Source organism: Lepidochelys kempii, chromosome 23 (assembly GCF_965140285.1).
Source record: "Lepidochelys kempii isolate rLepKem1 chromosome 23, rLepKem1.hap1, whole genome shotgun sequence".
NCBI lineage: Eukaryota > Metazoa > Chordata > Testudines > Cheloniidae > Lepidochelys > Lepidochelys kempii.
In genome coordinates this window covers 4,551,594-4,572,825 of record NC_136402.1, presented here as the reverse complement: position 1 = coordinate 4,572,825, position 21,232 = coordinate 4,551,594, and the positions used below count along the sequence as shown (strand labels likewise).

The window sequence follows — 21,232 nt, the reverse complement described above, 5'->3', positions numbered from 1 at the left end:
ATATAACTACATTGCTCAGGGGTGTGAAAATCCACACCTGAGTGGTGTAGCTATGCCCACCTTAACCCGCCCCGTAGAGAGCGCTAGATCAGCGGGAGAGCCTCTCGCGGAGATGGAGTAACTACACCAACTGGAGAGCTCTCTCCCAGCAGCGTGGGAGCATCTTCACTTAAGTGCTGCATCGATGCGGCGTTTTAAGTGTAGACCGGCCACATTGTACTAAATGCAACAGTTATGCATTATTATGGGCCGGACTGCAGGGACGGTGGGGTGGGGTGATGTGAGGCCAGGGGGCAGTGGCAGAGGGATATATTAAAATTGCACCAGGCAGGAGTGGAGTTATGAAACAATAAGCATAAAGTGGATTTCCTGGGGAAGCCGGAGGGGAGAGTGAATGAAAATTCCCCTCTTCCAGTTACGCAAAACCCCAGCCTTTTGCAGCTGCGCCCTGAGAAGGGGGCCATTGTCTGCTGAGCACCTGTCCGAGGAGAAGAGATCAAAGGGCCCAGCTGTATAAACCAACAGTTCAACTGCCCAGCTTGGGTTCTACTTCTGAATCTGAGTTATGAATTTGTAACCATGGAAAAAGCCAGTTGCGGGTTTTTGAGGACCGATACCTACCCGAGACTGAGGCTTATCTCGGGTAAGCTTTTAAGCATGGGTTTAGGTTCTTGTATTGTTTTTAATGTGTTTTCTCTGTAATGCTTTCACCTTAAGAATAAACATGCTTGCTTAGAAAGAGCTGTGTGATAACTTGGAACTGCTGGTAATTACACTGTTCATAACATCTGGAGAGAAAGCTGCCCTGCCTAGGCAGTCTGGCTTGCTGGGGATATCACAGCATAGACAGGGAACTGTGCAGCCTGGAAGAAAGCCTATCAGAAGGGAGAGACCCAAGGAAGGTGAAAGGTGGGAGCCTGGAAGCTGTAAGTGGGTGCCCTTGGTGGGTCACAGAGAGGGAATGCAGGTGCTGTTGCCCTGAAACTGTAAGAGTCCACCAACTTGTGGGGCAGTTGGCAGCAGAATCATGGATTGAGTTGAACCAAGTGCTGCCCTGTAGATCCCATGGTCAGACATTGGGACTCTCTCCTTACCTGTAGCTCCTCCTAAGCAAGCACAAAAGCTGGGCCACTCTTGGTTTGGATTTTTTTATTCTAGTCATTATGATCGCATAGCATCAGCTACCACTACATAATTCTTCACACAGAGGAAACAGGCAGGGCCTAGACAAAAAGAATCTGTGGAAGTTTTGTTTGCTAAACAAAAGGAGCTAGGTCAGCAAATCCAGTTACCACATTTTAAAAAGAAATGTACGCATTAGGAAGATCCTAACCAATGTTAACAATACGTCATTGGTACAAAGAGACGTTTCCCCCGCCACACACACACCCATTTATAGTCCTAGAAGTCCTAACCAGCAGTCAAACAAACATTAACATGGGACAGGTTGTAATTGCCCTGGGACACTTTTAAGGGACTGATTAATCCAGGTTTCAATGTCCTAGTGAAATAAAAGCCACTGGCCAAGCTGGATTTAAAGCCATGAAGCTGTGACAGACGGCAGGAATGGCCTAGCATTAGCTGAGAGAAAAAGGGAATTGCTAGATTTGAGTAGTAGGGTAAAGAAGTTATTTACCAAGGACCAACCCAGCCTCCTCCCTCCTGCATCAATGCGAGTTCCAACCCTGATTTTGATGGGAGAAAGGGCAAGGGGGGTGTCAGTGAACAGATTTACTCCCACTTCCTGCCCAGTTGTAGGTCGGCATCACAGACAGTGTTGTGCATTTAGTGCCGCTGGATCATTTTACAACCTCCCACAGAAAGTTAACGCACAAGTTTAACCAAGCGGTTAGTCTGGTTTCAGGCGATTGTCTGTGTAAGCTCAGATAATCCTCACACTGATCCAGTTGGAGAAAGCATTTTACTCTGTTCAATATCCATACAAGCGTACCAAATTACTGCATCAGACCAGATACGACTTTTCTCCACCAGGATCCAAAGTCACATGGGGAAACCCACGAAGAGCTGACCAGAATTACTCACATACGTTTCTTAGTGCAGCAATAGCCCAGACCCACAATAGCTGTGATGTAGCGGCTAGTGACTTCAGTGTCAGTCACACAAGACCCGTGGGGAGTTTGTTTACAAGAGATGCAGAAGGAGTCATCAGCACAGCAGCTGGAGACATCAGTTCAGCCAGGCCCCGAGGCTGAACTGGCTGCCGGGGTCTGTTTCATTGGCGGAAGCAGTATTAGCAAGAGCATAGCAAGGTTACAGCTATGCCCTTCTGGGAGCAATTGGGCAGGGGAGGATGTAGAGCAGAGGTCATGTCCGTCCTGCAGCCCCCATCCTGTTCTGGAAATAGCAGGAGTGTGGTTTGCAAAGGACACAAACAATGCGCTGGTTTTGACTGGCTGAACAGCTGTGAACTGGATGCCCACAAGAGTTCCTTCGTTCCCCATTGTTGCTACTGACAGTAGCACATCATTGGCTCCATGTCTCAGGTTACCATTTTTCAGGAGTGACAAGCGATTGGGGGCACCTGAACTGAGACCCCTTAAAAGAGGGTGATTTTTCAGGCAGTTGATGCTCTGCACTTCCCGAAGATCAGACCCCTTTAACAGGCTCAGTTTGTGCATCTGAAAAATTGATGCATCCAGTAAAAAAATCCCAGTCTTCTGGAAGTCTTGCTGCGTGTACGGTTTAATGCTGCTCAGAGGGTGGTTAAAATACACTAGCAATCCCTCCGGTGGAAAGGTCTCGGAAGAGGCTGCTAGCGTGGAGAAGAAATATGATGAACCCACTTGGGTTCGAAGAGCAAGACCATGACTTTACATCGCAGTTTTTACAAATTTACATCTCAGCCAGAGTTCGGCAACAGGCGATTTTAAAAAAAATCAAGACAGAATGATCCTAATCCTGTGAAACACACACATTTGAAGACTCCGATTCTGACCAGGCGACCTGCCATCAAATCAAAGTTCTCACCACCACTAACTTTCCACACACACCCCCATGCTGCCCGACTGTGAAACTGACCAAAGGCTGCATTGCTGCAAGCAACATTTGTAGGGCATCCTGAGACCACCGTACTACAGCCCAGGAAGTCCTGTTCCCTTCGTACCCTAAAGGTAGATGTGGTGGAGTAGAAGCTTTTTGTAAAGTAGCCTCAGAACTACACATCCCAAGGGACTTCACACAAGACCTTAGAGCCCCAGGATGGCACAATCACCTCCTCAAAAGAGAACAAACAAACAAGATCTAGTGATCACCCCATACGCAGAGTGAATGTTTGCTTGTTATCATGTCGCACAAGCCAGAGGCAGTGAGGCCAAGTGACTCGCCCACGGATCACACCACAAGTCAGCGTCAGAGCCACTGTTAAAACAATGGAAGGTGCAAGATTCTTGGGCTTGGCTCGCTAGAAGCATTCATGTAGCCCATACCAACTCAGTGTGGAGCTCTGTTTAAAACAAACAAAAGGAAGTACATCTCCACAACATCCCCTGGAAAGGAGTTCCACAAGTGAAGGACAACACTATAACTGGGTTCAAAAACAAATTAGCCAAGTTCATAGAGGATAGGTCCATCGATGGCTATTAGCCAAGATAGTTAGGGATGCAACCCCATGCTCTGGGTGTCCCAAGCCTCTGATTGCCAGAAGCTGGGAGTGGATGACAGGGGATGGATCACTTGATAACTGCCCTGTTCAGTTCACTTTGCAATATCTGGCACTGGCCACTGTCAGAAGATAGGATACTGAACTAGGACCACTGGCCTGACCCGATATGGCTGTTCATATGTCCCCCTCTAGTGGTGCCTGGGCAATATAGCAGTCGATGAGCCTGCAGCAGTTGATGCAGTGGAGGCTCCTGGATTTAGAAACCACCATCCTAGGTTCGAGCCCCCCTGCCCCAAGCTGAGTGCAGTAACTGAGACCGGGGGAAGATCTCTTCAGGTGTTTGAGGAGCTTGCATAGGAAGTGACCTACAGCCATTTCTAACACCACAGTGGGGTTCTCCATTAGTGAAAAGCATTGTGGGAAACTCTAATATGGTTATCTGGGGACTTGCCTTTCAAATCTGCTAGAGAGGAGAGCGCTCAGTGGAACCCAAACCCATCAAGCTTGCACCGTAAATTGTCACAAGATCAACCAGCACGTCACAGCGTGTTACTTGGGAAGTCTTGATGCTATTCGCGCTTACGCCCCTCACGGCGCGACTGGTGCGTTTCTGAAAGCAGCCTGCCAGCTGAGCGCTCAGGATCTTCTCTTCCTCGGGACACAGTGCCTCTGCCAGAACAGACCCGGCACAATGGGCATTGGACGGCCCAATGGCAGCGACTGGAGGCTAAGCTACAGGAGAGTCTTGAAACAGCCTCATTGTGGGAAGAGAAATACAAGCTGTAGGCGGTCAGAAAAGGGAGGATTCCCTCATGGTGCTGTGAGAGCTCTGCAGAGAGGGGGTTAGAGAATGTTCCCTGCTGGACGTTATAGTCACCCACACAAGAGGCAGGGAAGGGTTAAGCAGCACATCCACACACAGACGGCCAGCTGCAAAGGATCTCCACGCTATCAACCACAACAGTTAGAGAGAGGGGGCTGCACCGTCACCTGCCACTGGACTAATATTTTGGGGAACACATCTGTTTCCTTAACTACCGCTGTCTAAAATTAAACTCAAGGCACCAGGAAATTGAGAGCTACGCACAGACGAACACTTAACAATTCAGGGGCACAAGCGAGGAGGTGCTAAAGATTTAATAATGCACCTTATGCCTTCTCTAGTCACTGCAGCAGCTAGGCAGCACAGGGGAAAGGTAATAGACAAGAATTCAGGGTTGTCTCATCTGTCCAAGACACACCCTTGAAGGGGAATACTGCAGCTTTCAACTGAGTCAATCAGTAGCTAACTGTAAACTGCACTGCAGCAGGTATTTATACTTTTGTCATTCTAAGAATTAAGACCTATGCATGTTTATTCTACTGCCCATCACCTTAGCATCTGGGCACCTTCCACGTAAAATCAACAGCAAAGGACTTCAGGGGGTCTCTGGCATGTCTCCCTTTACAGGGCCAGAATTCTGCTTGGGGTAGGGGTTTTTGAGGGGGAGGGGGGGATTTGAGAATAAAGGGGAGTTCAAATTGAGTGTCTCACAGCGGACATGTTAGTGGGGTAACCTCCTTCAATTAAGCAAAGTTTAAGGACAAAGGGATGTGAACTAAGCCAAACCCTGGCTCCAAACATCTCAGGATGCTGGAGGGGTTTGCAACCTTGATACCGATTTTGTGGTTTAGGATCCTAATCCTTGGTTCGAGCGTGAGGACGTTCGAATCCATGTGCAGTCGATCACGATAGTCACACGGACAATGCTCTATTTCTCAATGCGTTGCGTTTTTAAACCCTTTGCCCAACCCAAATCTTCCCATGGGTTTAAATCTGAGCTTTGTGGGTTCCTTGTGCCCTCAATCCAACCACTGATCAATGGCTTCTGGAGCCACCGGGCCAGATCTCGGCACATGAGACACACTCCAGATACAAGGATCACTGCTAAGCTGCACAGCCAGTTCCTCCCAGGCAGCTTTATTAGTGTCACTGCATTAAGCTGGTGCGTATGGAGGGGAGGGAGAAAAAACAAAGGGATATGGCATCTTTCACTGAACAAACAGATACAATCAGAAGAAATAAAAAAACCAAAACAGCTGCTTGTCACATCTTCTCCCTCACCTAGGTGCCTTCTAGCAGGATCCAAATGCAGCAGCCCACTGAGATGCCGCAGCGTGTCGACAGCCATGTGAAGAGGGCGGCGGGTCCACGTGGACTCCTTTCTCCTGTCTCCCGGTCACATTTCATCATCCAGTCCGTAATCCTCTTCTGGGAAGTCCCCCACGGTGACGTACTGAGGCTTCACGAACGCGCCGTACTTGGGCTGGCATTCAAAGTACTGCTTTCCATTGACGCTGGGAAGAGGAAGAGTCGGGGATGAGCTCGGCAGCGGCTTGACACAGCCCTCCCTTCCCCTGCACAGCTGTCTCGGCAACGCACCACCCGACGCTGAGCCGTGACTGCCGCCTTCCTCATAGGTCCCTTCCCCCGGCCTAACGGAAGGGTAGAGCCATCCCTGTGTCACTCCATACAGGCCAGAGCAGTTAACATCTCGGCGTGCGTTTGGCCCACAATAAACCAGATTATTGCTCAGCACTGTTGTTAGGGTGACATTCAATACAATCTGCAGGCACAGACATGGAGCGAGGTCCCAGGGGAAGTCCAGGGATGAGGCGTTGGGTGCTCAAACCACACCCCTCGCTTCCTTTGAGAGAACCTGGCTTGGCATGGGCCCCTATTGGGAAGAGAGCAGGGCTACTCGTTTGCACCAAGACAGAACTTGGACAGAGGAAGGGTTTTTACCTGCCATCGTTTTTCCCTAAGGGTTCGTCATATTTGATGCCAATCCAGTAGCCTGGTTTGAACTCTGCTAGCCCTACGGAGAGAAGGAGAATCAAAACCGAGTCACAGACACTCTTTGTATGCTTGATCTTCACTAAGAGAATTGTCCTTTCAGACAGACAGGGTGGAAAGGAACTGAGAGCCGGGGGCCAGCGGCACTTACCCACGAACATGACTGTCCCCCGTTTGTTGGGCTGGCCTGAGACCCGTACCTCACACCGAGCACCCACTGAAATGGTCTCCGCCAGAGCCTTCTCTTCTGCTAGTTTCTGCTCCTGCTCAGCCTCTTTCTTCAACATCTCCTCCTCGTTAAACTTCCCCACCTTACTGCGCTTCAGGAAGGAGCGCACAGAGTCTGGAAGCCAGAGGGGGAAAAGGGTTGGTCTTAAAAGGACACAGTCAGGTTTGGACATTTTAACATCTACTCCCACCTATCATGGGACACAAGATTAGAACTGAGTTTTTTTTTTTAAATCTATTTTTCCCTTTTTTTTTGTTTTCCATTGTTTTGTTTTTTTTCACTCAACCCAGACAAAATCAACAGCCCTGGTCGGTTTCATGTTTCCTTCGTCAATTTTCTCCACTTCAAACACCTACCTTTGGGGCCCAGATCAACCTAGCAGCAGTAAAACATCTCACTGCCGCCATCCATCTTTCGTTAGCGATACGCAACGCAGGAGGCAGAGGCTGTGCTGGAAAGATCTTTACCGGGCATGCAGAGAGGGAGGCCAAGGTTACATGCTGAGAGGCCTGTATCTGGTAGTAGCATGGCCCATTATACAATGAACCCCCTCGGTGACACACGCAATCAGGTCCCTCTTGAAACCAGACCCTCTTTTTTCAGTTCCCACTCATCATACTACATCTGTAATCATACAAGCCTCCCAAACCTAAAATAAGATCACTGGGGCGTTCATGGTTGTCTTCACCTGTGTAAGAGTAAACTGATTGTGAAATAATCCCAGTCGGTATTTTGGCCCTAGAGGAAGGAAAGCATTTCTTCCTGCAAAAGGGAGTAGAAGATTTCCCTTTTATTATCGGAGATTTACAGTAAGTCGGATTGTAACAATCTCATTTTTCCCCATCTCTCGCCTCGGAGGAACTCCTTGCCCAAGCACGCGTAAGAGGGAAGGTACCAATGCCAAGGAGGGTGAAGTGTCCTTCAGGGCGACACAGGGGAGGAGAGCAGTGAGGGGAACAAGGAGTGGGTGGAAATTATGCAAGGCAAGGTTGCTGCCAGTGAGATCTGTTTAACCTTCCATTGATTCCACAGTTTGAGTTAAACTGGACAGCACTGAGGGAAACAGAAAGCAACAATGCACAAACCCTCATCTCATGGTGGAGGATGCCGGTGGGTCGCTGCCCGCATGGTGCATTTCTAGTACAGATAAGCCAGGCACCCTGAGAAGCTGAGCCACCGCACCCAGGACACATGCTGCGGTTCTCACTATGCACCCACCTGGCACTGGTGTATGGGGCGTTATCCTCACGGCCCTCTTCTCTCATGGGGAGGGATGTGAGTTCAGCCATTTGGGGACAGCAACACCAGAACACCCCACCACCCTCCTGCCCCCCAGCCAAAGCCAGCCGAGGGGGTATTTTCAGGTGCTTTGCTGTTTACATGTGCGCCACTCTGGAACACGTATGTGACCAAGACAAACGAGTGAGCTCCATTTGATATCAAACCCACCAGGCTTTGAATGTCAATCCTGGAATGGAAGTTTTAACCCTGCAAAAATGGGTCTTTTGGCAACGCTGTCACCCTTACCTGGCCTCTTCTCGTAATCAGTGGCAGACATTTCGTATTTCTCTACCCGCGACACATCCTCGTACTCGCCGACCCTGGCTCCGCTCCTGTCAATAACCTAGAGAACAGAATGGAAATTACCAGAGTCCGCTCTTGTTCACACCAGTTTCTTTAGCCCTAGTCTTGGTTAACTGAGCCCCGGTACCTGATGTTTAAAGCTGCGTAATTCAGGGTAGTGGCATCCCAAGGGGTCCCTGGAATGCGTGCCATACGTTACATCTATGCAGCACAGAAACCCACAGCAGTGAGTCTCAGAGCCTGGGTCTACAGACTCATGCTATGGTGCTAAAACATTCACGCTGGGACTCTGAAACCCCCCACCCCAGCTTCAAACCCCAAGTGGGAACGTCACCATGGTTAGTTTTAGCACCATAGCACGAGCCCGTGTCTGTAGACCCAGGCTCTGAGACTCGCTGCCAAGTGGGGGGGAAGGACTGCTGGGTGTACACACCCTCAGGCGGTACCGAAGACAAGGCTGCTCAATAGAGGGGTCATTTGGATGACGCCTGACGGCCTGTGTCACACCAGAGGTCTGACTAGATGATCTAATGGTTCTGTCTGGCGTTATAATTTATGAACCCAAGTGCTGCTAATTTTGTCAGTTCTGACAGAAAAAAAGTCTCCAAAGAAACAAGCCAAAGCAGAACTTTACACACAAACTTCAAGTTTTGCAGGGTGGGGGTGGGGGGTTTAGATCATGGGTGTGGGTTTTTCAAAGCACCTGCATGATTCAGTAACCCACAGCCCGCTGCCTTTCAGCGAGACTCGAGTTGCTAAGTCATTTGGTGACTGAAAACCCCTTCACAGACCTAAAATCTCTGCTCTTTTATGAGGAAACGAACGTCATTTCTTGACTTGAGGAAAAGTCGAGTCCTGCGGGCTCTTTAGTGCTACAGGGATAGAATACACTGCAGTTCACATCACTGTCTACGCTGGGGATCTGCAACCCCGATACCTACGTGTATCCTACAGCCGTCATCGATGGGGTAGGATCCCAGTAAGGCCTCATCGCTGTCCAGTTTCATTACAAATTTGTCATCGGACGTGTAGAGCTCCAAGTCCATACATGATGCTGGGCTTCCCACCACCAGCTCTAGTTTGCACTGGGAAAGGAGAGACACAACAGAGATCAGCACTTCCACATCCTCAACTCCATTGCCACATACAAGCCAGAGTCCGCAAAGCCACCCACAGAGGACAACTGGACCAAGCAGGCATCATGGAGCTTACAGAAGAAAATAAGACCCAGGAACATTACAAAATGCAAGAGATAGAAGCGATCTGGGCTAGACAGTCTCGTAGATTCTCAGATGGAGCTTTGGTTGCAATGGTGACGCATTCAGCAGCGATGCCCGAGGCTAGGTAGCTCCCGGTCCAATGCTTTGCCAGGAGCTGCTCTGGCATTAATTCAGCAGTGATCGCAATTGCAGAAGAGAACAGAGGGGAAGCAGCAACCCACCCAGGAAGGCAGATTCAGACGTGGAGAGATCAGAGCACAGGGGATTGATAAGAGACATGGTCCTACAGAGCGCAGAAGGTAGCAAACCAATCAGTGCTCAGCACAACCCTAGCAGCATGGGGAGCTGGACACAGCTCCTGCAGGGTCAGATTTTGCTTTATAGATCAGTTTTCCCTTCCGAGAGAATAAATACATGTTGATGGAAAGCAACAAACAGCAGCCAGCAGCTGGCAAAGAGCCAACTGCTGCAGGGGAGGAAGTGGTGGCTCATCAGTTAGACAGCTGGGCACAAGCCCCCAGCTGCTGAGCTGCAGTTAATCCACTTTTTGGCTGCCTGGCATGGCTGGATTTTCTGCTGATGGAGCCCTTCTCAGGGACCCACAATGCACCCCAGAGCTGCTGTGGGGAGAGTTATTCAGACAGGATCTGGGTCACTGCAAATACCAGAGAGGCCAGAGAAATAAGCAAAAGCGGCTGGAGGGGCAGGTGCTTCAGGATGGAGAATTGCAGCTCGCCTGTCTGGTAGGGGAGAAGAGGGGGTGAGGGGGAAAAAAGCAGTCAAGTTTCGTGAGAGAAAGAAGCATGGGAAACGGTGGGGGAACAGACAGGAAGACAGGCCAATAGGCTGTAGGCTGCAGATGTATTTTTGTCTCCCTGCTCTGGGATACAGCTAGAAAGCAATCAAACCCAAAACAATACAATCAGTACTGGGCACCTCAGTGCCAGGTAACTACCATGCGCTCCACAGGGAGGCAGTGTTACCTAGTGGACAGAGCACTAGACTAGGATTCAGAGGTTCTGTTCCTGGCTTGGCCATTAGCCCGCTGGGTGACCCTGGTCCAAATATTCCCCCGTGCCTCAGTTTCCCCATCTGTCAAATGGGGTAACGATATTGCCCTCCTTTGTGAAGCACTTTGAGCATGACTGATCAAAAGCCCTCCACACAGGCAAGGTATTATTACTAAGAAGCTGCCATCTTGCCACAGGTATATTACACCTGCGCTCTGGAATCTCAGTGCCTGCCAGTGGGCTCCAAGGGGGAGTTGAAGATGCTGGTTTTGATCCCATTACACACTTCCCAGTAGGTCCACCCTCCCATCCCTGCCATCCTGAGCTCCGCTGAGATCAGGAGATCTCCGCTGAGATCAGGAGATCTCCGGATTTGCTTGCCTTCAGAGTAAACTGCACGGATGGGTCTCTCTATGGGAGCTTAGGGGGAAGAGAAGGGGTTATCTGAGGGGTGATTTTGGGGGAGAATATTTCCCCCGTTACTATAGGGTCTCATTGGTCACTGGCAAAAGCTGACAAATAAGGATACAAGCACCAGGAACAGAGAGTCCTTAGGCCAGGACAAGGAGCCATTTAGGATGGGGTCTGCCTACTGCAGGGTTCTCCCATCTTTTTCTGGAACACTGGCAACTGCCGGAGACAGGACGCTGCTCCAGGCTGACAGGAATCCCTCGTTCCTTGAATAGGAGAGGTAAGGTACAGCGTACTCCCAGCTCTCCGAATAGCACGGGGGGACACGCCGGCATTTTGTTCAGATAATCGAGGGGGCAGGAGCCACTCAGCAGCAGGGTGGCCTCTCCCACAGAGTCCTGGTTGGGGTCTCTGCTCTCCCCACACTCACTCATCCCACCGCTGAACAGCTCCTGCTGTCACAGAGTGAGTGGGGCATGGCAGCAGAGCTACCGATTCCTGCAGATGCAAGGAGCCTGTGGTCCTGAACGGGCAGAGCACAGACCCCAGCCAGGACTCTCGGCTGAGCAGAGGCAGGAAATTCAGTCAGGCAGGGACTCATTACTGTTGCTTACGATCACCTGAACTGAGTTCTGGCTCAACTGCACTGTTTTAAGCTGCTTCTTCTTCTTAACGTTTATCTATTTAAATGTTCACAATTGCAGGAACTCATGGAGAGAACAGACTAATTGTTTAATGACAGCAGACCCTGAAGTTCAAAAAGTTAGAGCTCGATAACCATTAGAACACAACTGGCCACCACCACCTGTCAAAACAGCCCTAAATCAAAGTAAGAAAAACGCCGCTTGAGAAATGTACTTTGCTTCTCTGTAAATTTCAATTATTATTGAGGGAGGTCTTTTTGGAGGGGGGCTATCTGGTGAAATTGATGATTACTGACTTTTACTGATAAACGTCTAATCCTTCCCAGTCTAGCTGTAGGGAATAACCCGTGTTGCCTCAAGGACCTGGGCTTGACGGGATCTACTAAATCTATTAAGCTTCCCTGAGTTTGTATTAAAATCTCACCCCAGGTTCCTTAAAACCAATCAAAACACAAAAGAAAGGAGCACTCCAAGCTGGGGTAGGTCATATAAAGAACAGGGCCACATGGATCAAGCGTGTTTTAAGGAGAAAATGGGGGTGGCGTCTGAGGGATCCAAGCAAAGAGCTCAGTGCAAAGACCCGAGGAAAAGGCAACAAAGGAAGCATGGAAGGAGGATGCTGTTCATCGGCATATGTTGGGGGAGCAAGAAGGGGTCACTGAAGGGTCCTGGAAGAAGGGGAACAATAGAGGCCCCATCAGCTGGACAATTTCAGAATCAGCAGAGCAGAGGCCGGCTCTGGATTAGGGTGAGGGATCAAGTAAGTAGCAACAGGAGTCGGGGAGGGCCTAGCAGGGAGAGGAAGAGAGAGGCTAGCTCCTCCTGCCACCTCGCCTGGGCCCCTGGGGAGGGCAGCAGATGGGAGCTCAGCCCCAGTGCCTTGCCCTCAACGGCAACACGTGGGAAGATCCCATAGAGATTTGGGGAAGGTCTAGTACTAGGTAGATTAGTCCCAGAGAGAAGTCCCCAGCTCAGGAAGAGCCAGGGAGGATCAGGTCCTAAAAAGGAGTCAGTGTGGTCCTTGCAGGAGCCATAGGGGTCAGGTGTCGGTGGTGTCAGCATCCATCCCAAGCAGTAGGGTGGGGTGGGGTGTTGGTCTGGGAATGGGTCAGGCCCTGGTAGGTTCTCGGAGGGGAGGGTGGGGGATCCCAGTCCAGGGTCCAAGGGCGGGTCAAGCCCTAGCAGGTGTCAGTGGGCTCCCAGGAGTGGGGTTAGTCCCAAGGAGATCAGGCCGTGAAGGCCCTGGCAGATGTTAGTGGGGTCAGCGTTGATCCATCTGGTCCAGCGTCAGGAGTGTGGGGATCAGGCCAGTGTCGAGTGCATGGGGGGGTCCCATAGGGCTTGGCCCGGGCCAGAGTAATAACGGTTCGTGTTGGTTCTGGTCCAGTGACGGGTTCGGTCAGTCCCTGGTTGGGAAGGAGTCAGGGGATCCACAGGGCTTGGTCCTGGTCAGTCAGCCCTAGGGACATCTCAATCCCACCCCAGCGCCAGAGGGTTCAGCATCGGGTCCGTCGTGTCCTGATTTGCTGTCAGGGGCGACTGCACTGCGGGGAGGGTGTGGGTCAGGAGGTCCCAGTTTGGACAGGGGTGTGGGGGAGCGAAAGTCCCCGTGGGCTGGTCCTGGGGGGGGGTGTCAGTCAGCCCCGGTTCGGTGTCCGGGGGAGGGGCCGGTGCCGGTCCGGTAGGTGTGGGTCAGGCCAGGGCAGGGGCCGGTCCCACTCCGGTGGCCGGTCCGGTGCCCAGGGGAGGGGCCGGTCCCGGTCCGGTGGGTGTGGGTCAGGCCGTGGTAGGGGCCGGTCCCGGTTCGGTCCAGTGTCCGGTCCGGTGTCCGGTCGGGGGAGGGGCCGGTCCTGTGTCCGGTTCGGTGCCCAGGGGAGGGGCCGGGGCCGGTCCGGTGGGTGTGGGTCAGGCCGGGGGAGGGGCCGGTCCCGGTCCGGTGTCCGGTTCCCGGGGGAGGGGCCGGTCCCGGGTACCTTGAACTCGGCGATGGTGAGGCCCCGCCCGTAGCGCTTCTGCGCGCGGAAGGAGTTGAGGCTGCTGCTGATGGAGACGGACACGGTAGCCGGGGAGGCCGCGCCCAGCGCCCCCGACAGGATCATGGTGCCGCCGCCGCACCCGCCGAGCGACCGCCCGCCGTCGGGAGCCCGCTCGCTTCTGGAAGATTCGGCCCGCCCCCCGGGCGCGCCCGGCCAATCGCCGCCCGCCCCGCCCAGGCCGGCCAATCGCACCGCGGTCGGCCCCGGGCGCGGCCCGCCCCCGCCGCCCGGACCAACCAATCCAAGCGCGTTGTGAGCCGCCTTCTCCCCGCCTCCAGATGGAACTCACAAGCGGCCCGGCTTTGACCTCAGCCAATAGAAGGCGGCGTTACGTGCGGCGGAGGCCCATTCAGCCAATGGCAGTGCGGAATGTAGAGGCAGGTTGAAGGCTGAGGCCGCAGAACGGTGAGGGCAGCTGGGCGGAGAGGGCGGGGCAGGGCGGGTTCTCTGTTATGTCGGTCCATGCCCAGGTAGCTGCAAGCGAGGACGGGAGGGTGCGTGTGGATGCATGTGCAGACAGGTGCATGGATGCATGGCTCCATGTGCGGGTGCCTGCATCCATGTGGAAGTAGGTGCTTCCCTACCATGCACCCGTCCCAGCCATGCACCCACCCGTTCTTGCATGCATCGACTTGTGCACCCAGTCACGGCTGCAGGCATCAGTGCCTGGCAGGGCGACCAGATGTCCCGATTTTATAAGGACAGTCCCGATATATGAGGCTTTTTCTTATATAGAAGCCTATTACCCTCCACCCCCTATCCCGATTTTTCACAGATGCTGTCTGGTCACCCTGGTGCCTGGGTGGGTGTGCGGGTATATGCATCAGGGAGGTTTCAGAGGAGCAGCCGTGTTAGTCTGTATTCGCAAAAAGAAAAGGAGGACTTGTGGCACCTTAGAGACTAACCCATTTATTTGAGCATGAGCTTTCGTGAGCTACAGCTCCCTTCATCGGATGCATACTGTGAAGTGAGCTGTAGCTCACGAAAGCTTATGCTCAAATAAATGGGTTAGTCTCTAAGGTGCCACAAGGACTCCTTTTCTTTTTGTGAATACAGACTAACACGGCTGTTACTCTGAAACCAGCTAAGGTGAGCTATTACCAGCAGCGGAGGGGGGCGGGGAGGGAACCTTTTGTAGTGATAATCAAGGTGGGCCATTTCCAGCAGTTGACAAGAACGTGAGAGGAACAGCAGGGGTGGGGGAAATAAACATGGGGAAATAGTTTTACTTTGTGTAATGACCCATCCACTCCCAGCCTTTATTCAAGCCTAAGTTAATTGTATCCAGTTTGCAAATTAATTCCAATTCAAATCTCCCCACTGTATTTTCCACAGTATGCATCCGATGAAGTGAGCTGTAGTTCACAAAAGCTTATGCTCAAATAAATGGGTTAGTCTCTAAGGTGCCACAAGGACTCCTTTTCTTTTTGCATTGGGGAGGGTGGCTGTGAGGCAGAGTGCATGGATATGGGCAGATGCACAGCATCTGTGTTATAGCTGCACATTACTTCCAGCACCTTTTGAAGTATCCTACACTAGTGACAATTTTATATTTCTGTAGGGCCTCCCTTCGGGCATCCGCTCATCCTGAAGGCCCCGTGGTTAGACAGCTGGCCTAAGACTCTGGGTTTTGTTCCCAGCTCTTCCACAGACCTCTTGGGTGAGTTATTTAGGTCCAGAGCCTCAAAGGTATTTAGGCGCCCAATGGATGGGAGGGTGTAGAGCTGGGTGAATGGGTGGCTGTCTGTGTTGGGGTGAAACCAGTGGGAGTTAGGTGCCTAAATACCTCTGGGGCTCTGAGCTCCCCGTCAGCTAACGCGTGCTATAACATATGGGCCATTAGTCTGATGCAGGGCACAAGAGATCACACGCTAGTGTTTACCCAGCAGGACAGGGGATGCAAACAGAAGACTACACAACTCTCTGTGTGATCTGTTATGGCAGGGTAGTGAGTGCTAGTGATGGTAATATAGTATTTAGGCCTATTTATTTGCCTGAGATAGAATTTTGGGTTTTGTTTGCCAGGTGAAGTTTGGGGGTTTTAAAATATAATTGTTTGTGTCTTATTGACATATGTGAACAAGGAACAAAGACACTGAGTGTTGCTTCTGCCACAGCCAGATCGGGGGTTTAGTGCCATGAGAAAAGATAAGAAATACAGTGAAAGTGTTGCTGGATATGATGGGAGTTTAATATACAAATGTACAATTGAAGGACAGTTCTGCCCCGACCCCTCTCCCAAGACAAAGTCAAGCAACCAGCTGAGAGGGCCAAAGGGGATCGGGGTAGGGGGGAAGGTATAAGAAATACTAAAAGCCAAAGAAACGTTGACCCTGGCTGGAACACAACCTCACTCCTTCCCCTTCCCGTGGGGTACAAAAGAGGTGATACTGAACTCCCCGGACTCAAGAACCTCCAAAATGGAGTAGGACCATACATGGTAAGGGGCGGTACCAGGAGCGAGGGGGGAAAGGAAGCTCTGCTGGTGTAAAGAGCTGTGGTTATGCTTGTTAACCCCAATACACATCGCATTGCCTGCACTTTGGACTCTGACCTTCTGCTTTCTGTCTGCGTGACAAGAACCAAGAGAGCCCTAACTGTAAACTAGGCAGACCAGTGCTCTGGTCCAGCAGAGAAGGGGGGTAAGGGGCCAGAAAGGCCCACTAATCTCATCCACTGTAGCAGGGAGAGATAGAGCTATCCCTTGGACTGATCTGGTGCAGCAGGGATGTCAGGGGAGTGGGGGGAGGTGTAACCCAGGGATCTTTTGATGCCAGCTGGGCTGGCAGAGGGCATAAAGGTTACTGGAATCCCCTGGTTCTGGTATTTACATCCTAGTTTCCCCAAAGGGTGACAGGTTAAGATCTCTAATGAAAGTCATTACCATTGTGAAACGTATGTACGGGAGTTATGGATCTGTACTGAAAATTATGTTCTGAAGAAAGAAAAGGAGGACTTGTGGCACCTTAGAGACTAACCAATTTATTTGAGCATGAGCTTTCGTGAGCTACAGCTCACTTCATCGGATGCATACTGTGGAAAGTGTAGAAGATCTTTTTATACACACAAAGCATGAAAAAATACCTCCCCCCACCCCACTCTCCTGCTGTTAATAGCTTATCTAAAGTGACCACTCTCCTTACAATGTGTATGATAATCAAGGTGGGCCATTTCCAGCACAAATCCAGGGTTTAACAAGAACATCTGGGGGGGGGGGTAGTAAAAAACAAGGGGAAATAGGTTACCTTGCATAATGACCTAGCCACTCCCAGTCTCCATTCAAGCCTAAGTTAATTGTATCCAATTTGCAAATGAATTCCAATTCAGCAGTCTCTCACTGGAGTCTGGATTTGAAGTTTTTTTGTTGTAATATCACAACTTTCATGTCTGTAATCGCGTGACTAGAGAGATTGAAGTGTTCCCCACCCCCCTCCTCAGACGTTCTTGTTAAACCCTGGATTTGTGCTGGAAATGGCCCACCTTGATTATCATACACATTGTAAGGAGAGTGGTCACTTTAGATAAGCTATTACCAACAGGAGAATAGGAGTACTTGTGGCACCTTAGAGACTAACCAATTTATTTGAGCATAAGCGTTCATGAGCTACAGCTCACTTCATCGGAAAGCTTATGCTCAAATAAATTGGTTAGTCTCTAAGGTGCCACAAGTCGTCCTTTTCTTTTTGCGAATACAGACTAGCACGGCTGTTACTCTGAAACCTATGTTCTGAAGGTACAGCTTGGGAGTGGGTCACCAGGAAAGGGGAAAAGAAGATTGTCCTCCAGGCAAGATCCATGTATCCATCTATCTCTTTACGTGTAAATTGAGCACTGTCTGGTTCACACTGGGCACCCATTAGAAATGCTAATGAAACCTGGCGGGGACTTCAGAAGGAAGCTAACAGGAAGAGGTATAGCGGCGTGGGGGGACGACGACATTATGTTGGGGTGAACATCAAAGGTTTGTTCTGCTACGTTTGGGGGGGGGGCAAAGGGGACGCCCTGGCATCCTTGCCCTTGGCAGCGAACGGCCAGCGAGTTTGCTTCATGAAAAAGGGACCTCAACCAGGCTTGGCTGAACACGACTTTGGGCGAGACAAGCGTCTTTAGCTGGGAAGAGAACTTGTCTGGTGCTTTGTCTCCAGGAAGCGTGTTCTGATATGTAACCGTTTGGTCCCAATATTCTTACGCCCGCCCCCAGCACTGGAATGTCTATTCTTTGATAATCAACTTATTCTCAGTTTCCTGATCACTATAGCTCAGGGCTGTGTGTTGAGCAGAACTGTGCTGTACAGTTCCTGGGAATTCTGAGCGTGTTCAGCGGAACAGGGCCTGGGTCGAGGACTTTGGCATGAGCTTATCGCTTACCTGCGTAGCCTGAGCGGGGCCTGTGGAGGCCTGCAGGGCAGGGCTCTTGCTGCCAGAGGCTGGTGGTTTTAGAGAGCTGAGCCACAGCACAGATAAGACTGCTTCACGCTAGTGGCTATGGACCCCTGGGGAGTGGCACGGGGTGGGGGAGGAGAGGGGGAATCAGGCTGGGCCCTGTGGGGCTCAGAATCAGGCGCTGAGTTCAGACAGCACTCACAGGAGGGACAGTGGCTAGGGAGGGGAGCTGGCAGGTGCCCAGCGTGAGTTATTTTCCATCGATGCTTCCCCTTAATCAAAGGCTCTGCTAATGGTCACCCGACAGCAGGGTCACGGGAGAACAACATTGTCTTCCTAGCCAGCCGCCCTGTGCGCTGAATTCTAACGAGTGAAGAGCCGGGCGCATGGTTCGCCTCTGTTAGGACTTCATCTGATGTGTCTAGGAGCCCACACCAATCGCCTCCCGGGGGCCCTTCTACATGCAACTGGCAGATCTGCCCGATGGCTGTGGATCCAGCCCCAGCAGTGCCTCCACTTTCAGGCCTGAATGGGGACAACTCCCCAGACAACTCCCCTAAATAGCACACACATAGGTGTGTAGGTGGGAAATGGGACATGACTGCCTCGGAAGGAGCACTGCAGAAAGGGATCTGGGGGTCATAGTGGACCACAAACTAAATATGAGTCAACAGTGTAACGCTGTTGCACAAAAAGGGAACATCATTCTGGGATGTATTAGCAGGAGTGTTGTAATTCTTCCACCCTACTTTGCACTGATTGTGCCCAGGATTGTGTCCAGTTCTGGGCACCACATTTCAGGAAGGATGTGGACAAATTGGAGAAAGTCCAGAGGAGAGCAACAAAAATGATTAAACATCTAGAAAACATGAGCTATGAGGGAAGACTGAAAAAAATGGATTCGATTAGGCTGGAGAAGAGAAGACTGAGAGGGGACATGACAACAGTTTTCAATGAAAGGTTGTTGAAAGGAGGAGGGAAATTTTGTTTTTCTTAATCTCTGAGGCTAGGACAAGAAGCAATGGGCTTAAATTGCAGCAAGGGAGATTTAGGTTGGACATTAGGAGAAAATTCCTAACTGTCAGGGTGGTTAAGCACTGGAATAAATTGCCCAGGGAGGTTGTGGAATCTCCATTATTGGGGATTTTTAAGAGCAGGTTGGACAAACACCTGTCAGGGATGGTCTAGAAGATAATGCTTAGTCCAGCCATAAGTGTAGGGGACTGGTCTAGATAACCTCTTGAGGTCCCTTCCAGTCCTATGATTCTATGTGGTTTGTCCTGCTTCTCCTTGGCCTACCTTAGTGAGTCACCTTCTCCATAGGCACAGGAGCCAGGCCCCAGGGGCTGCCACTCCTGACTGGGCACTGAAATTCACTCATAAAAGTTATCCCTTCCCCTGATTCTTTGCAGCAGCATTTTGGAGGAAGAGGGTAGCAGGGGCAGGGGATGGAGATTTGAACTGATCAGTAACAAGGGAATGAGGAAGCTCTGCCGACATCCAAATTAGGTTCTGCAGCTGGCTTCAGGGCATGAGTTTTCAGCTCTGTCCAAACCAGATGGTGAAATCGGTGGCTGGTGGGTTTGGTCCAACAGAAAGGTTCAGAGGCAGTGGTTCTGTCCCCCACTATAGCCCCCGGGCTTCTGATTCGGAGCTGGAGAAGAACCCATGGAACGTCACAGTTGGCTCTGTGCTGCACGTACAGAGTGGCTCAGACCTTCACAGGAGCAGCAAGGACAGAACTTAACATCTCCCTGTGGCAGAACCCTAGTCCCCTGCCACATGAGATGATGATGGGGAACCTCCCTTGTGATTAGCAATACAGCAGGTGAGTCAGCTCCCAACTGAGCGCCCCCTCTCGGCCACTCACTAGATGGCCGTGACCGTCTTTTAAGTCTCTGGAACCAGCCACTGCCCCAGTCTTGGGGTCCCCAGGCACATTCTCAGGGCACAAACCCTCTGGCTAGCACCCCCTTCTTGAGAGCTGGAACCTGCTGTCCAGTTGCCCAACCCCTTGGGGTGCAGCACTGATCCTTCAGCGTCCCCCCTGGCCTGACCACAACCTCTTCCAGGACTCCACTGAACGGCGTGGGACTGCTGCTAGCACCAACAATGTGGCTGAGCGGCTCGAGTGCTCCAAAAACCCTCTGCTCGCTGGGCAGCAGCCATCAGAAAAAAGCAACAAGAAGGTTAGGAACCCTTAGGAAAGGGGAAGATCGTAAGGCAGTAAATATCGTAACGCCACGGTATCAATCCATGGTACGCCCCCAGCTTGACTACAGCATGCTGTTTGGGTCGCCCCGTTTCACAAAAGATATATTAGAAGTGGGAAAAGTGCAGAGAAGGTCAACAAAAGTGAGGAGGGGCACGAAACAGCTTCCAGGTGAGGAGAGATTATAAAGCCTGAGACTTTCCAACTTGGAAAAGAGATGCCCGAAGCGGGATCGGAGCGAGGTCTATAAAATTGGGGCTGGTGCGGAGAAAGTGACTAGGGACGTGTCATTTACCCCTTCTCATAACACAAGAAACATAGGTGCCGACTTTGTGAGTGCTTTGGGGCTGGAGCACCCATGGGGGGAAAATGGTAGGGGTGGAACACCCACCAGCAGCCCCCCACCAGTTCTCCCCCGCGGTGCCTCCTGCCCACTGGCGGCCCCGCAGATCAGCGCCTTCCGCCTCCCACCCTCCACAAACAGCTGTTTCGCAGCGTACAGGGAGGCTGGCAGAGAGGGGGAGGAGCGGAGACCCGGTGCTCTGGGGAGGGGGTGGAAGTGGGCGGGAAGAGGGAGGGTGGGGCCTTGGATTAAGGGATGGAGTGGGGGCAGGACCTGGGGTTGAGCACCCCCCGGCAGTTTGAAAGGTCGGCGCCTGTGACAAGAACCAGGGGTCACCCCATGAAATTAACAGGCAGCGGGATGAAAACAAACATAAGGAAAGGTTTCAGAGTAACAGCCGTGTTAGTCTGTATTCGCAAAAAGAAAAGGAGGACTTGTGGCACCTTAGAGACTAACCAATTTATTTGAGCATAAGCTTTCGTGAGCTACAGCTCACTTCATCGGATGCAAGATGAAGTGAGCTGTAGCTCACGAAAGCTTATGCTCAAATAAATTGGTTAGTCTCTAAGGTGCCACAAACATAAGGAAGTATTTCTTCACCCAACACACAGTCAACCCGGGGGACTCATTGCCAAGGGATGCTGTGAAGGGCAGTAATATAACTGGGTCCAAAAAAGAATGAGAGAAGTTCCTGGAGCATAG

General features: G+C 51.4%; 1 protein-coding gene across 2 annotated transcripts; it reads right to left on the bottom strand.

Annotated features, from left to right (window-relative positions):
• Nucleotides 1–5,561: 5,561 nt before the first annotated feature.
• On the bottom strand, nucleotides 5,562–13,725 carry TBCB (tubulin folding cofactor B). Of its 2 annotated transcripts, XM_073321401.1 has the most exons (6): nucleotides 13,530–13,721; nucleotides 9,213–9,356; nucleotides 8,215–8,311; nucleotides 6,610–6,801; nucleotides 6,408–6,480; nucleotides 5,562–5,959 (listed from the first exon to the last, which is right to left on the bottom strand). In XM_073321401.1, the coding sequence occupies exons 1-6, from the start codon at nucleotides 13,653–13,655 to the stop codon at nucleotides 5,842–5,844; spliced, it is 750 nt and encodes a 249-aa protein (XP_073177502.1). In that variant the 5' UTR covers nucleotides 13,656–13,721; the 3' UTR covers nucleotides 5,562–5,841. The 2 variants fall into 2 exon arrangements, with proteins under 2 accessions (XP_073177502.1, XP_073177501.1); XM_073321400.1 differs by having other exon boundaries at nucleotides 6,408–6,801; nucleotides 13,530–13,725.
• Between the last annotated feature and the right edge of the window lie 7,507 nt (nucleotides 13,726–21,232).

Bases quoted from the DNA above. Each gene is read 5' to 3' on its own strand.
- TBCB (XM_073321400.1), bottom strand. From the start codon at position 13,655: ATGATCCTGTCGGGGGCGCTGGGCGCGGCCTCCCCGGCTACCGTGTCC. The intron at 9,357-13,529 runs GTACCCGGGACC...CTCCTTTCCCAG, and splicing joins TCACCATCGCCGAGTTCAAG to TGCAAACTAGAGCTGGTGGT. The intron at 8,312-9,212 runs GTAGGTATCGGG...TCTGTTCTCTAG, and splicing joins ATGACGGCTGTAGGATACAC to GTTATTGACAGGAGCGGAGC.